This window comes from Thunnus maccoyii, chromosome 20 (genome assembly GCF_910596095.1).
Source record: "Thunnus maccoyii chromosome 20, fThuMac1.1, whole genome shotgun sequence".
In the NCBI taxonomy this organism is placed as follows: Eukaryota; Metazoa; Chordata; class Actinopteri; order Scombriformes; family Scombridae; genus Thunnus; species Thunnus maccoyii.
The window spans coordinates 24,190,022-24,207,336 of record NC_056552.1 but is presented as its reverse complement, the minus strand read 5'-3'; the positions used below and the strand labels follow the sequence as shown (position 1 = coordinate 24,207,336).

Genomic DNA, 17,315 nt, shown 5'->3' with positions numbered 1-17,315 from the left:
TTCCAAGAGCTGAATGAAAGTTCTGTTTTCATGTAATATTAATTATTATTAGCAGTATATATCACAGAGGAGGAGTATTTCTTACTTAACACATTACAGACATGGCAGATTTGTACAAGTAATGATCTTCACAATTATCACAAAATAATTGTTACATACATCTGCAGACCAACAACATTTATTCGAATAGGCTTCTAGTTTAATTCAATGTTAATCATTGTCAGCAACAGTTTCTTTCTGCTGAAAAAATAATATGATCATTTTATGTGCTTCTTTTTCTGTGGCACCTCTTGTGTTAGGAACAGCATGTGAACATCCTGGCCGCAGGCTAAATAACTCTTGTTACACCACAGATAGTAACTAAACAGACATATATTTATATTACAATGCTGTTAATTTAATATATTCAGGAGACACGGTCTCAGATGTCAGTGAATTTTCCCACTCGAATAATCCCTTCTGTGAGAGTTACTGTTCAGCATTTGTATGAAAAAAGAGAAACTCAGTGAAGGAGCACACAGAAGACACATCCCATCTATCTCCATAGCTCGAGCAAATATTGAAACCCATGATGTGAGAGCGTCGGGCCTCCCTCTCCTCCTTCACTTCTGTGACAGATGTAAATGGATGTTTCAGCAGTTGGCTCTAATGCATTTTTAAACAGGCACAGCAGCAGACAGCAAATGAATGTGTCGCGACGGCAACACACTACAACGGGGTCTCCATCTATCGCTGCCTCCTCCTCACATACAAACATACAAAAGCCACGCGCACACATAAACACACATATATATATATACACACACCTTCCTACACACTGCTGAGAATAGCTGTCATTCATCAACTTTCTCTGTACAATGGGCTCAGTAAAGGTCCCATCTTTCAACTAAAGCACCTCCACACTGCGGTGCCCAGCCGAGCGCTCTACCACTGCATCACACTCCCTGTCATCCGCAAACACTCCGGCACAGTAGGATGGATAGATGATTGGGTGAAACTGTTGTTTATTCTCCGAGTTGAAATTAAAATGGCTCTGCTTGCCAGATGACAACACCGCAGACTGTTACTGCTGATTAGACCGTCCTCATGCATACAAAGAGCCAGAGGAACGGGGGCAATGACCAGAGGTGGAGGACTAGAGTGTTTGTGAACGTTTTAAAAGGATTTCACTGTGGCGGAGAGAGCTCAAAGCACTGCAACTTAAGAAAACACATGTAAATGAATGAAAAACACAAGCAAATAAAGAGAATATCTTCATCACTTGTGCAGCATATGTGCCACATTTACATAAAATGCTGCAATGAAATAAAACAAATGTAGAAACACATTCAGCGTCTTAACAACACACGCTGCTCTGCAAATACAGAAACACACTCACAGCACAAATGAAATTTTGGGGGGACGATAAAATCTGATGGACACGCCCAGATTTGCTCAGACACAGTGATGTTGACAAGCTTTTTCTTTTTTAATTTTGACAAAGTAATCTTAACCTTGAGGTCCGTTCATTAGCTTTTTCTGGGGGCTTTCAACTGCATCTCATGGTCTGCATCATTGGCTGTCATTGTGTGACATAACTATAGCACTTTGGTCACGTGATAACAGGAGTGCACATATATCAACTGAACCAACTCCATGGCAATCGTGTGGTTGAAAGATTGCAAAAAGCCCTGTAAGCAGACGTTGAGTTAAATCTGCATAAAGTGATGTTTTGTGGTAATTTTGGGCCACGCAGCAAGTCTTAAACAACACTGACATGTTGTCACTTTATGAAGTTGTTGTGTTGGATGTCTTAGCAACCAGTTGCTTATTTACACATCCAGAGGCATTGTTAGGATCTTGAAACATTGGAGGCTTAGTCCAGCCCAGAAATCTTTAGAATTTCACCCGATAATTGCACCATTTTCAAGTTATATCAGAGTAAAATGAACATACGATGTGAGACACTGTGCTCTAGCAGAAGGGTTCAGTCAGATGTGTAGGCTGGCTTTCACCACATGTAATCAAAATAAACAAAATGAGTGCAATCTGACTTCTCATTCAACATCCTCATTATTTTTATTTTCAGCAGCAGGAGTAAAACCCTGAGAAAAAAATAAGAGCCTTGACCTTGATGAAGCAGTTATTTGCATAATTATATGTTGCTGGTGATTTGTTCAGTTTTGAAAATTGACCAACGCTGGTCTCATAGCTTCTGCTTCTATTGTGTGACAAGAGGCTCCTTTTGAACTGTGACAAACTGTGTTAACTGTGTGTCTCATCCGTCTATCTGATACCCTCCTCTTCTTCACCTCTCCAGCAGCTCTTTTGGTGTCTCATCTGTCAGTTGCACTCCTCATCTCCTCTCCTGTTCTCTTCTCTCTCCTATCCTGCTCATAAAAAGGATTCAATCAGTACGTCCCAACCAAAATCTAATCAAATCTCTCATTGTTTGATGTCATCATAAACACATTATTGATCAGTTTAATATGATTGCTTTTTGTCAACACACCAACCAATATCAGATTAAACAAAAGCAAACCACTGATGCACTATTCCATCCCATAAAGGCTAAACAGTCATCATATGTAAAGGTGAGCCTTGTAAATACTTGTATTCATAAACGGTGTGCCTCATGACAAAAATGTTTGAGAACCACTGAGCTAGACTAGCCTGCTAGCGAAAGAGTCTTCCTCACAAACCTGAGCTTGCAGATGAGGCAGTGGCACTCTCACGTCCTGACTCATCTGTTGCTACAGCAACAGGGGAGAACTCTTCCTCCACCTCCTCTAGCCCCACCTGCGCCTCATTACCTTCATCCTCTTTCTTTTTGAAAAAGCTTCTTATATCCACAGTCTTCAAGAATTAGCGAACTAGCTACCACCAGATGCTAACAATGACAAGTACTGTAACCAGTGTGCTCTTTCTCTCTCTGTGAACAGGGTTGGGAGGGTTACTTTTAAAATGTAATCTAATACAATTACTAATTACCTGTTATAAATGTAATCAGTACCTGATCCAAGTATCACAATATTAAAGTAACATAAGTTGATTACTTTCTTTTATTTTTGGATTACTTCAATACCAAACAGAGAAAAGAAATATCAATAAGATGACTTTTAATTAATTGTGTCAGACAACACAATCAACAGCAGTTTAAATGCAGGTCCAGAGCAAATGTGTGTTTCAGTGTTCAGCCAGCAGATGACAGCAGAGTCAGAGATTTACTTATTTTAAACTATCGCTTAGCAAATGACAAACTATAACGTTAGTTACTATCGGTGCGACAGCAGGGCAGCAGTGTGTGTGCAGCACTCTGCTTCCAGTCCCTGCAGGCATAGTGTGCGTGCCAACCGCACGTTGTAGCTTTCATGGTGACAGAGCGAGAGACATGGCTGCAAGCACAAGTGCTCTTGCCGACTGTCCACGGTTTGTTGACAAATTGACAACAAGCCGTAGACGGTCGGCAAATTGTAATCCTTCTAGTAAACCCTGTTTTTACTGACTGTAACGGTAATCTGACCTTTTTTTTCTCTAACTGTAATGGAATACAGTTACTTTTTTATTGTATCCTCATTACATAATGCTGTTACATGTACTCTGTTACTCCCCAAGCCTGAGTGTGAAGTTGATCTTCTGTACTTGTGTTTTTGATTGATATATTATTTACAAGGGCTTTATCCATGATCGGAAAATGAAAAAAACAAAAAACAAAATTAAGATCCAGGGCTATTCATAAAACATTTGGGGCTGTAGCCTCGGACGCTCAGGTCGCCACTGTACACATCCAACAGACACTGAGCAACATTAGCATTCTGCAGAGTTGGTGATAATTCTCTGTTGATTTGTCACTGGGAGCGACTTCTTTCACATTACACAGAATCATTTGAACAATTGTTCATACAACATATAATGAGCGGGTGTGCCCATTTTGTTTATATGTAGGCAGTTTCACGCTGTTCTGCTACTCAACATTTGATGAAGGTAACACGCCAAAAAATGTAGTAATGTACCAACAAAGGCAGTGAAGAAGAAGAAGCAAACTAGCAAACATGGATGTAAGCAATGCAAGTTTTAAGAATTTTAAATTTGTTAGACCTCAGGATACGTTTGTTGGGGCAACTGGTAGCCCAATGGTTTAAGTGCATGTTTGTTACATGTAACCGCAACGTCCACAGTAGTTGTTCTATATGCTCTGCAGTGTTTCTGTATTTGCTTGTATTTTCTGTATTTGCAGCATGTTTCTTCATGCTGCCCGTGTGTTGTCAGATTGGTGAAGGTGTTTTGAAATTTGCTTGTGTTTCATTAACTTGCAGCGCTTTATCAAAATGTGACATATGTGTTGTCACAATGGTGAAGATGTTTGCGTCATGACTTGGTTTGTGGTTTCAGTGTGTCAGTAGTTACACATTTGAAGCGTCTTCATCAATGATGAATGCAAAGATTCATCTAGTCTCTATGTCTTTACTCTTTAATAATACAGTTTTCAGAGAATATGAGGGCCTGTGTGTTCCGGGACAGGATGTTATAAATATTGTATATCAGCCCTGTATCTTTTTTTCCCCATCTGTAATGTTTGCACTGTAGCCTCTGACTTTCTGGATTCTCTGATGTGAAAATGTTTTGCAGGGTAACACTGAGGTTACAGTGGACTCCACCTACTGTAGATTCACTCATCCCACAATCTTTTTCATCTTTTTTAATGTTCATACCCTTAATTTGTGGAAAATTAAAGGGATATTTCACCCACTAAATAGGTTTGCCAGCTATTGAAGAATGATGATGTGGAATTCTGACGTGTTTACACTATAAATGTCACACACATTTCTCTTCAGAAGTTCATATTTTTATGAAAAGCATATCTAAAAATGCCACCAAAAGACAACTTTAAGCGTGTTTTAGTGAATTATCTCTTTAATTGTCACCCTCATGCTGCAAACAGTCTGTATTTGATACAGAACATTCCTCATGGACACTGAACAGATCTTTCATTGCTTTTGTCATTGCAGGTACCCATCAGCACAACTATAACCATGTGGCTCTAGGTAGCCCCACACGCACACCTAAGAATGGTAAGAAAAACTAGCGGGAGAGGGGACTTTTAGAGTGAATTCACAGCTCAGCTCAGTGTTTGAGATGAGGCATGGACCTGAGCATTAACTTGAATATAGTGCTTGACATGCATGTATGAAAAAAAAAAAAACCCTTGACATGGTCCTCTTTTCAATTCACCCCACCACAAATCTATTCTGTTATTGAAAATGAGGCTTTTTTTTTTGTTGTTGTTGTTGAAAATTGAATCGTAGAAGCGTCACATCCCATAGTCATGAACATTTTCCTGTGAGCCAAACTAAAAAGGCCACTCCAATTGGCTGAGGATCAACTTAATGTTCTATCGAGGTCATTCCGTCCTCTGGTTGACGGAGCATGTGAGACCTGCGACGTTCCCTGCTGTTATCCCGAGAACAAAAGTTATCACCGTAACCTCATGCACCCCCGTGAGGAGCATCACCCTGAACTGGTTTTTATTACTGATGTCATTCAGCTGTTTGCTCAAATAGTTCTTGTGAGAGAGCAGAGGCTGGCCCCCGGGTCGTAGACTGGCAGATGTGAAGAGTAGCTGGTTGCGTAAGAAATGCAAGGTGGAGGCTGGAGCGAGGAAACAGCAAAGATAAAAGGAAAGAAAGGAGGCCATAAGCTGAATATTCACTGCCTTCTGTATTTATTAAATCACTCTGATCTTGCCATTTGATTTATATTCTGTTTGTTTCAACTACAAAAATAAAAAAAAAATGACAAGCTTGCTCTCAGGCACTTAGGGGCTATGCTGGAAATCTGCAGCTACAATAGCCCCTTTTTTATGGACATTATTGACCATGTGGTCCATTTTACACACACACACACACAAACCTACACACACAAACACACACACACACATACAGATAAGCAAACCACAACTGTGGAGAAATGCCTTGGAGATCTATGGAAAACATGAAAAATCCATTTCAACAACACATCTAACACAGAGACTTTGATCACAGGCCCCCTGAAAGGCTTCAAATTTCAGCACGCAGTGTCTTTTCTAGATAAAGCCTGCTGCCACAACCCCCCCAGCGGCCCATGACTGAAACAACCAGGAGATACCGCTGCAAATCACAAGCAGAAAATGCGCAATCGTACACACAAGTGTGCATCACATGCCTCAGGAAGTAAAAGCTGATTTGATTTGAATTATTTTTGAGGGGGGATTTTCTGCACTAGTCATGCTGAATATGGATTAGCTTCTGTTTTTCCTCACCATCAACATGTTTCTGAAATATTTGTTCTTCACTTGGGTTTGGTAGCTCACCGGTCATTGAGACGTGGTAAGTCATACATACATACATTTAATTTAGTGTAAACAGTCATTCATTACATTCCAGCACACATTTGTGTACACATACACCACGAACCAACCCCTACGTTTGTGCATTCCTTTCTTCCACTGAAATTCAATGTGGTTTCAGACCTGATTTAAATAGCATTTGCTAGTAATTCTTGCTGTTTGTTTTAACCTGCTTAGATGATCAAATTTCTGGGATTTGCCAGGGAGGGCAAAAGAGTCTAAGAATCCTTTGACCTAGCAATTTCATTTGATTTGATGTGATAGTTAACGTAGGCTACAGTACACAAGATGTTTCTATATTTTTCTTACTGTTATCAAATCCTATGAAAAGACCAGAAGCAATTATGTCTTCCTCTCTTTACTTTCCTGACATTCTTATTCTGTCTGTGGCAGACACAGAGGATGGGGACAGGATAGAGATAAATCTTTAAAAAAAAAAAACAGCTCACAAATATAAAGTTTCATTTTCAATAAAGGCTCAGTGATTTCATAAAGCAGCTGGGCACTGTAGTGTTACTAAAACCGGAGTAATTACATTTGTTGGGAACTATTTTCAGCTGCATATTAATACACATTAGGTCCCTTAGTGAGTATTTACGGCAGCAGGACGGTGTTTTATAGCCTGGTTCCAAATTGTTCAGCAATTCAAATAGGTCTGGTGTTGTTTCTCTGACTGTGGAGAACAATCACAGCTTGGTAGCAGGATTAAGAATGGAGATGTCATCTTCCTGCATCCAGCTACAGTAACAAAACAGAAGAATGGCCACAAAACTATGACAAGCTGGAAGTGGCTGTAAGCTGACTTACAGAAATAACAACTCAAATTCTTGTTGTCATACTTCAATCTTTGTGAGCAACATTAACTGCCCCAATAAAACTCTACACTTTTATTGTCATTGGAAAGTAGCTATAGCCTGCTAAAAAAGTCTGTAGGTCTCAAGATGACATCATGAGCTTATTTGCATGTGCATGATGTAATTACACTATGATCTGCATGTCCATAAAAGATTAAAAGACTGAAAACTAAGCTAGCTGCTAGCAACTTTATCATTAGATATTATTATTATTCAAGCAGCTATCATCTGATCTATATGCATCTATGTATTTACATTGACATTGATTAAAAAATATAATGGTTCAGTTTCAGCTGATGCACGTTTCTGTCTGGCTGATGATTGGTTGACTGAACATGCTGCTGCTTTCCCACACTGACTGAACACAGTCAACCTGAAGAGTCAAAGATGACTGCCACTAAAATAACACCCCATTCCAAACAGAAATGAGGAAAAATGAACAATGTCAGACTAAATGAATGAAGTCAGGTAGCAACTACACTGGTGTCATAATAAAAGAACATGTCACTCAGTGAAACATGATTATACAGGTAATACTTGTTGTTTTTGGTGTTTTCATGGGATTTCCTGATAATAATAATAATATAGAATATCTCCTGCCTTCTTTAAAAGCACATGCTAATCTTTGCAAAGACTATTTGAGCCAGGTCTGTGTGGTTGTACTGTCCGTCGTGATGAAGCAGTGAAATGTGTTTACTATTGAGATAGCTAACAGCATGCACAGTCTGAGTCGATTCTTCCCTTATTGATGCAGTGTGGCAGACAGTCCACTTCAAGATTGTTCACATCCTTCGAACCCCCTTCCTGCGGCTTCCAGGACCCCCTGCTGTCACCCGGCCCAGCCGCCACCCCTCCGTCCTCCTCTCGAGCTTCCCTCCTCCGTTCACCCTTCTATTTTCTTTCCTTCTTGTATTTCACCTCCTTTTATCCCTTTTAGCTCCTCTTATCTCCATCTCTTCTCCTCTTTCCCTTCCTTCTCTCCATCCTGCAGCAGTTACTAAAGCCCTATTTTTATCTGTCCATTGGAGGCTGGTCTTGAGCCGCACCCATACCCGCTGCTCTGCACTGCGTGACAGACTCACAGCTCACAGGGGAGAGCGAGATAGAGCAGGAGCGAGAAAGAAAATGAGAGAGGGGGGAATACTGAACGGACAAGAAAGAATTAAGGAGCAAAGGAAAGTGGGTGGCGGCATGGTAGGACAGATAAGATTGACAGAGCGTGGAAGACGGCGGTGAATGGGACAGACTGCGGATGTTTGTGTTCGTGCATGTGTGAGAAAGACAGATAAAGAGAAAGACGAGAGCGAGAATAAAAAAGAAGGTCCAGTCACCTCCCCCCTCCCCCCACTCGTGCGTCTTCCTGGCCTCATATCACGTCGCATCAACAGCAGCCAGTCCAGGCGTTGCTCCCAATGCTCCCGTCCCAGATCACATCACAGTACTGTCACAAGCAGGGTCACTCTCCGGCAGACATCTGTTGTTTGGTGTGTTGTCTGGTTTTTTTTTTTTTTTTTTTTGTTCTCTCTTTTCTTTTTCGGACCGTTGTTTCCTCCCGTCAAACCCCCGTCACTTGTCAAGTCAGTCCCGCACCAAATGTTCACCGAGTGCCTGATGTGACTGCGTTTACTCCCCCATCACTGCCACCAGCATGTTGGAGTTTTAGATATGCAACCATTTCTCAAAGGCAGATACACTCGACCTATTGGTTGAGTTGAAGCTCAGCGAAGAGATGTTTTATATTAACGTTAGGGTTTCATGTGTCTAAATGTTATTCCATGTCCTCTCCAAAATGCCAGGATATAGCCTAAAAATGATCAAACTGAAGAATATTAACTTTAGGGTTGAGTTCCTATAGCTGGTTTATTTTGGACAGGTTGATAAACTACTCAGATTTGCTAAATTCCAAAGCTGACAAATCTCTTACAGAATATGTTGATCCTCCTGTCTTTTTTATTAGCAAAGATCAATGTATAAAACACTCAGGTGGCAGGCTTCTTCATTTTTAGCTTGCACTGACCTTCAATTTTGCCACTTAGAAAGACAAATGTAAGCTGTGGCAAATTGTATCAGCTGTGCTAATTTGCGTTAATGCCATATGTAGCTAACTTACCAAAAGGCCAAAATGAAACTTGGCTTTTGTCTAGTTACTGTGCTCTCTGCTGCAAGCTGGTGTCTGTACACGGCCCAAATGGTTTGTTAGAGAATAAAGCAGCAGTCTAGCATTGCAAGTGAACTACTTGTTTTTGCAGTTCTCTGAGAAACAATGCAGCTGATCGCGTCACGTCACTTTTAGAAGTCTGAACCTCCAAATTAAACTTTCATGTATATCATATCAATAATTAAACTCAGCAACTTCATAGGTTTGAATTGAGACCTCCAGTATTTGGAACAAGACTTAAATAAGGTGTGTAAAAGTAGGATAAAATGCAATTGGACCCCAACCCCAACTTAAAAACCCTAACCCTAACCCTGAATTAGGCTTGAAAAAACTATTTGAATTTATGAGTAAGTGTAGAATCTATATTTAATTTAAACCCCCAAATTCTGTGAGACAATACCAAGGGCATGGTAGTATTAAATAATGTACACCCCTCATTGCTCAAAGAGGTTTGAAGAAACTCTGGCATCTATATTATTTGTAATGTTTTAACTGACAAACAGAATGGTTTGGTTTATGCCAGAGAACATTTCAAGATGATTTCAGTGCACCTCTGCACCCAGGAAGTATTTGTATGACTAAAACTCCAGCCTGCCTGCCAGCTCACTCTTCCTTTCTCTGCCTCAGCCGGTGGTCTTCCATGATGGTTGCCTGGGGGTCTCATCCTGGCTAGCTTCTTGAGGGGGGAGGGGGTGGTGGTGGGGGGGTGCTGGGAGGAAGAAGCCATCCTGCCCATTTTTTTTCTCTTCCCTTTTCTGTGTCTGTATATGTATGTATGTGTCTCCAGAAAACAATCGGATAAGCGGCATCCTGACCTCGCAGACGGAGCCCTACGACCTGTCTTTCTCACGCTCCTTCCAGAGCCTGTCTCACCTGCCGCCCTCCTACGAGGCGGCCGTCAAAGCCGATGTCAGCCGGTTCTCGTCCCTGAAGAAACTCAGTAGGTCCAAGTTCACTGCACTAATGCAAGAGTAGGCTCCCTGCCCCGATGCCCTGCATGATAAAAATACTGCATTAAGTGTGCTTTCCTGACTCCTGACTGGGACTTACTGAGGGGCTCCGAAGGGTTTCAGCTGTGAAAATGATTTGCCTGCTGTACTAAGGACATCAAGCAGTAGAGAAATAGTACTTTCTTCTGGAGATTTTTGCAGCTCCCGTTTGAATAAACATTTCAGTGGATGGAGAACCATGAATCAGTATCAGAAAATACCCATTTCTCAACTGTGATCCGTCATGAAATCAGCGTAGTCATCTCAAGAAACTATGAGTCATTGATATTCCATGCTTCCCTTGTCTCCACTTAAAGGCTGCAGCCACTATTTCTCTCGGAGCGTATAAGTACATTAAGCGGCTTCTTGTGCCTGGCCCGGCTCGGTATTGATTTAGTGGTGCTACGCTGGATTTCTGCTGCGTAATGAGGTCTCATCTCATGACATTCTCTAAAGTGGAACGCAAATATTCCTTAAGGCTTGTGTAATTTCATCATGCCTGCCCCACTTCATTGCTGGCTCGCAGTCAAAGTGAAGGATGACGATCTACAACTCATCCCGTCAGAGCTCACTCCACACTGGCTCCCACTCGTAGCTGCCAGGCACCATTTCAAACAAAATGGCAAAACGGGTTTGCAGGATGCACTATTTACTGGTTCTCAGTTGCAGAAGAAAAAAAAAAAAAAACGAAAAATCCCTGCGCTTGAAGAATGCTTGTGAGAATTAACATAATAGTTTTTGATAAGCAGTAAGAGAAAACCATATGAATTCAGTTGTCAGAGATAGTAGCCCGACGGAAGAAACAGTGTTAAAAAAGAAAAATATCCTTAAGCAGTGTCCCTCAGTCTTCACAACTTTCTTTCTGCTTCCAAAGCAAATTATTTGTTGCAGCAAACAGCCAAAAGGCTCTGCAGTTTCTTTTTGTTGCTCAACTAGTGTCTGCACACTGATAGATCATGTTGGATTGTGCTGGAGGGAAGATAGAGCAGCTTTTTCATTGTTGGGATAATAAAAGAGAAGAATGCTACTGCTTATTAATGCAAATTGGTATCAAACCGAAGAAAAGCATTTAGCCCGTTGCAGCTCAGGACAGTATACATCACGAGTTATTCATTCACTGTATGGTAATATGGTTGATGAGTTTGCAATGCCCTGCGCAGATCTTGAAGACTATTATGCGTGAGAAAGGAACATCTTGTTTTTATTATCTCTCATAATGAATCGATTTGCAGCAAGCACCCGGGGCTCGCTGCTGAAGGGGATTTTGGCTGAGTGTAATCTTGACAGGTGGTGTGAACACTGTTGCTCCCATTATTGACAAAAAGAGACTCAGACTCATCTGTAAATTCTCAATAAGGTGGAGGGGTTCTGCTCTCCATAATTTATTTCTATCATATAAATGATATTAGTGTTCACCTCTGACTTAGTGTGATTGTTAAACATTCATGCTGGTGTTCAGAGAGAATAAATAATCAGCTTCTTTGTAACGATGGACTTATAAATGTTTCCATTTTTGAATAATTCATGCCGCATTTCATCATTTCGTCAAGATGTCTTACAGAGTTTGTGTAAATGTGCGACACATCTTTATGCATGGTTTTGTGTTTGTGTGGCATGAAGTTGGTGCTACATTCACTACTACACTCTACTGTGTCTGGAAATGTATTCTTCTCTTTCTGATTTGCTTCCAAATGCATGTTATAGTTGTTTGTACACATGAATTAGTATAAAAAACATCCACTCAAGGACATGAAACACTTGCAGTTCTCAATGTGAAGTGATGCAATAATACAATTAGCTTTCCAGCATGTATATATGAGGTGCCTGCGTGCTTCCGTCCATATCTGTATGAAATGACAATGTTTGTTTATAGACTTTCACATGACCTTTGAAAAGTTTACCCCCACAGCCAGAGCTGCCAGTAGAATTCCCGATGAAGCCTGGATGTGTGGATGTTATGTGCCTAGCATGTAATACGATCTGACTGCGATCCTCTGTCTCTCTCTATTTTCTATTCCCCTCCATGAGCTTGGAAAGGTGAAACACAGATGGGTCCTCCAACAGTATTCCCTGCATTGTGTGCAATGTTCTCCGATCCCACTTTATCCGATTTCTCTCCGTGCATTCTAACACCTCCTTCCATTCTACCTTTGCTTTCTCTTGCTTTCACTCTCTGAATCTCCTCTTCACCTCTTGCTTCTGTTTTTTTTCCTCCCCGTCTCCTCTGCAGCAGATAAAGAAGTCGACGACTACTACACTCGTAAGCGCCACCTGCCCGACCTGGCAGCGAGAGGCACTCTTCCCTTGCATGTTCTCAAAATGAGTCAAGACCAGGTGGGTGCACAGGTGCTCAGTCTAAGTGTGCAGGCGTCAAAACAAGGTCATGTTCCTTGCTTTTTATGCCTCTGTGAGCCAAATCTAGTGTGCTATCTCAAGTGTGCTATCTCTGAGTCTTTGGATTTGAATTGGTTAGAATCTATAGCTGGTCTTTCACTTCATTCTGAAGTGGTGGATGGGAGGGCCTTTTACTAGGGGTGGGTGGGAAAAAAAAAAATTCACATAAGAACCTTGATTCTTACCTCCTGGTTAATAACATGATGTTGACAGAATGAAAAAGGCGGAAACCAACTGCGAGGGCAGTGCAGCTCCCGGACAGTCTACTGTGCGTCACACATTAGAGTTATCTGGTAGTTCATTCTCCAAAAAGGCAGCAGTTGCAAGCGTGTTTTGATTTAATGACTCAATAATTACCTTTGCATGAAGTATACTGTGAATTTTCTACACTGTCACTCAGAGACTAACGTTAGCGGAGCGGAACAGCAAACTCCAGCAGAAACAAATGAGACTGGCTAACCGACAAACACTGCAGCATTAAACAACTTAAACCAACTCTGAGGTGCTCAGTCGGTTTCAAAAACCCTGCACCCACTCAGCGTCTTGTACAATGACGGCTTTCCCTGGAGCTAACGGTGCAGCAGAGAGGCTGCTCTCCACTGCTGGAGATACAACGTTAATAACAACACAGCGGAGCACTCAGCCTCCCCCTCATTTTGTTATTCTCATGCAGGCAGGAGACTGTAAGATGCTTTCAAATTAATTAGTTCATTAATTAATGCAGTTAACTTTTTGAAATAAAAAAGCTGTGGACTATTTATCTTAATTGCCAGTTATGTTTCATATTGTATTTGAGTGGACAAAGGACACCAGTGAATGGTTTGGCACACAGTATACTGGAGCAAGAGACTGAAAATGGCGTGCCCTTTTCTATTGATTCAATCAAGAACCGATTTTGAATTGAGAATTGATTCTGAATCGAATCATGAGATTCCCAAAGATTCACACCACTACCTTTTGCTCCTCTACTTGTGAATAAACTCAACTCATTCATCTTTTGCTTTACAGCACCGGGAACAGCAGCAGCAGCTCCAGAGCCAGCCCCCGCAGTCCTCCATCTCCCAGGCCCCTCCCCAGTCACAGTCCTCGCAGCAGCAGTCTCAGCAAAGACAGAGGCCTCGTCGTGTCCAGAGGGCCATGTCCCAGGACCGTGTCCTGTCCCCACAGAGGGCCCAACAACAGGATTACAGCATGTCTTCTAATGGCATGTCCCCGTATGGAGGCCGGATCCTCTCAGATGAACAGCTCCTGTCCGCCGAACGTCTTCGATCCCAAGAGCGTCTCCTTCCGCAGGATCGCCACACCTCCCAAGACCGCCTGTACTCCAAGGACCGCATGTACTCCAAGGACCGACTGCTGTCCCAGGATCACCTCTACTCAAAAGACCGCCACTACTCTCAAGACCGCCTCTATTCACAAGATCGCCTGTACTCACAAGACCGCCTCCTATCCCAGGATCCTCTGCTCTCGCCGGACAAGCTGATGATGTCGCTGAAGCGTGGCATGGTCAGCAGCATTTCTGGTGGGTTTCGTGGCAGTGACAAGTCAATGTCACGTGCCATCTCACACACGGACGTGTTCATACCAACCACGCCTCTAATGGATCGCTACAAGATGACCAAAATGCACTCCCATCCCAGTGCCTCTAACAATGGCGGCAGTGGTGCTGTGGCGCAAGGCGCGGGAGCAGGAGGCACCGGGCACTCCAACACTTTAGCCATGAACCAGACTACATCTAAGAGGCAGGCGTTTGCCTCGAGACGGACTCACACTGTGGAACAGCTCCACTACATCCCACAGCACCACCAGCAGCAACAACAGCCACAGCACTACCGCACAGGCAGCAAGACTGAGGTGACTGTGTAATGGCAGCCAGGGACTTCCTGAACTGCACAGAAAGAAGCACTGTTGTGTGCCAGGGGATGGGGGTCAGGTTGATTGAGATAGGTGGGTACACTGGCCTTCTAATAGAGTAGGATGGGTGCAATATCACTTTCTTTGACTGAGGTTCCTGCAAAGTCAGAGATACCAGGACCAAGAACATCCACTAGCTTACTGTGAGAGACCGGAAAAACGAGCTACACTGTACAATGCATACACAGGCCCTGTATCTGAAGCCAGAGAGGGTTGTGGATGGGGGAGGTGTAGTATTATCCAGCTAACTTGCCTACTATTATTTCCACTGTCTTGATTACCCTATTCATCCACAGGCTCCGGCCTCATTCTGTGTGTGTTTTAGTGAGAAAACACTGATCGTGTCTGTTTAAGCCTTTATCGGGCCCCTTTGTCCAACAAATCTATTCTGTGACCTTTTCTGGTAAATCTTAAAGGGCTTTGCATGGTTAAACACAAGGACCGAATTCCTCCGTGACTTCTGTTGTGCAACACAACGCCACCACAGGTGATGAACTAGGATGAGCCTGTAATAACTTTATAAATATATAAATAAATTAATTAATTAATTTAAACACCATTTGTACGCCCTGTCCTACTCATAGCTCTAGAGAATCTCAATGAGAGAAAATGAAATGGATGTTATTAGCACTTCTATTTGGTGCCTCTGACAGATGTTCCATTTCTAAAATCGAAGTGGTTTTGTGGGTTACAAAGCACAATCAATTAAAAAAATTCTGTTCTGTTTTTGATTTTGTTTCTGAGTTTGAATAGTGATGGCTAGCTTGTTTTGTTATTAAAGCAATGGCAGGTTTTTTTCTTTTTGCTTCCAGTAGACGATTGTAAATAAGCTATTCTAGAAGCAGTACTATGGACAAGTCTGTACTGGATGGACTTTGTATTAGACTGTCTGTTTTCAATAGATTCTTAAAAAAACAACTATAAATTATCACTGTTTCGTGAGTTCAGAATAGAAACCCACTTAACCAAGTATTTGACAGAATAAATTAATACTATACTGTGTGTGTCTTTGCAAAACTGTTTGTAGGACGAGAAGTGAATGAATGTGTTGTTGATAACAGATATACCACTGTTCATACTTGGATGTAGACCGTGTTCCATTGACATCAGAGGAGTTGAACATCATGGAAAATGGATTATAATGCTTGTTCAAGTAGGGTCAAATAAACCATCCATATTTTTCTAAACATTCAACATCGTTCTTTGAGAGATGTCTGTGTTTGTATTTCCTTCAAAAAAGGATACACCACATTACAACTGTATGATATGACGAAATAGTGCTCAGGTATACAGTCATATTTCTTGAAGCAGAGTTATTTTTCACAATACAGGCACAAATAATCTGATTTCAATTTCATTGTGTGGAGTCAAAGAACCTGTTTTCCCTAATAAGTCAAATTGGTCTGAATCACTGTGAGGTAAGGCAGAGTGTAATAAAAGAGGTAGATTATATCACACAGCCTGACAGTAACCCTACCTGGAAAACACTGATACTGAATAAGTCTCTGCTAGATGCAACCAACCAAGTCATCATAGTTCATAGCTACGAACCAAGAAAACGTTATTTTTTTGTGCCTCCTAAAGCAAATCGTGATTGGTGATCTTGTAACCCATCAGTAAGATGGAGACATACCATCAAGCTTAGGTAGCTAAAAATGCTGGGTCAGGGTTAGGGAAAGGTCATTGTCATAGTAGAAGACATGTTTTAAAGGGGATACATTATGTACATTTACAGGTCTGTATTTTTAATCTGCGGTTCTATCGGAATATCTTTACCTTAGCAACAACCTTGGCAACCAAAGCTACGGAACAGACTGCGGTTAATGGGCACGTGCGATGAGCCGACTTCAACTTGTTGGAAAGGTAGGAAAAAAACGTTGCAAATGAAGTGTTCAGGTCAGGTTGATGCCTGAGCATTTCTACATATGTTAAATTCAAGTTTTGGACCACTGACTATGTTTAACATAGATATCCAACATCATATATAGTATATAAATGACAGAAAACCACAAAAAGCATATGTCCCCTTTAAAGTCAGATGCTTCCTGATTTGGTAATTTGCAGTTAAAATTCAGCTGAGAAGAGAACATTTCTTGGACATCTAGTTTACATATAACCATTGTTTTAGTGTTACCAGGTACAGTATATAATAATTATTGTATCTGTGCAATAATTAAGCCCTTTCTGTACATCTAAATCTAAAAACCCCTACTGTATGATGTTTATTTACAGAATAGAGAAATGGTTTAGAGGTGCTTTATAACCTGCCTAATGATTCACATAGTATAGTAACTATGTCAATAATGTGGCAATAATTTACCATAAATTATCCAGGATTACAGTACAAAAATGCTACTTGTAACCTAGTGGCTTACATGTTAGGATGCATGCATGTCCTGTGCATAGTAACAGCTGGCCTGTAGAGTCAGCCCACTGCAGTCATTTGGTGAAACCATGAATACAGTATATTGTGAGCAACGGAGCAAACTTTTAGCACACATTCATATACATTACACACTCAGGCCAAAACAGTCTGGATTCAAATGTGTTATATTACTGGAGTCCTTGTATGATTACTTGGTTTCTGACACCTGGCAACACGGTGTTGCTTCAGCAGCGTGTCAATGTATATATTTCAGTGT

At 41.5% G+C, this 17,315-nt stretch overlaps 3 protein-coding genes across 3 annotated transcripts in view; 2 read left to right on the top strand and 1 right to left on the bottom strand.

Moving 5' to 3' along the window:
* Window positions 1-10,351, top strand: part of LOC121887393 (protein shisa-6) — a 65,742-nt gene extending 55,391 nt beyond the window's left edge. The window contains exons 4-5 of the mRNA XM_042398127.1: window positions 4,989-5,051; window positions 10,164-10,351. Of these exons, the coding sequence (XP_042254061.1) occupies window positions 4,989-5,051; window positions 10,164-10,351 (251 nt within the window). The remainder of the gene's footprint in view (window positions 1-4,988; window positions 5,052-10,163) is intronic.
* dnah9 (dynein, axonemal, heavy chain 9) overlaps window positions 1,473-17,315 on the bottom strand; it is a 178,908-nt gene continuing 163,065 nt past the window's right edge. The window contains exon 79 of the transcript XR_006092993.1: window positions 1,473-2,369. The gene's annotated coding sequence lies outside the window, so the exon portion shown is untranslated. The remainder of the gene's footprint in view (window positions 2,370-17,315) is intronic.
* On the top strand, window positions 10,251-15,935 carry LOC121887547 (protein shisa-6). The gene is made up of 2 exons (XM_042398420.1): window positions 10,251-12,699; window positions 13,768-15,935. The coding sequence occupies exons 1-2, from the start codon at window positions 12,685-12,687 to the stop codon at window positions 14,623-14,625; spliced, it is 873 nt and encodes a 290-aa protein (XP_042254354.1). The 5' UTR covers window positions 10,251-12,684; the 3' UTR covers window positions 14,626-15,935.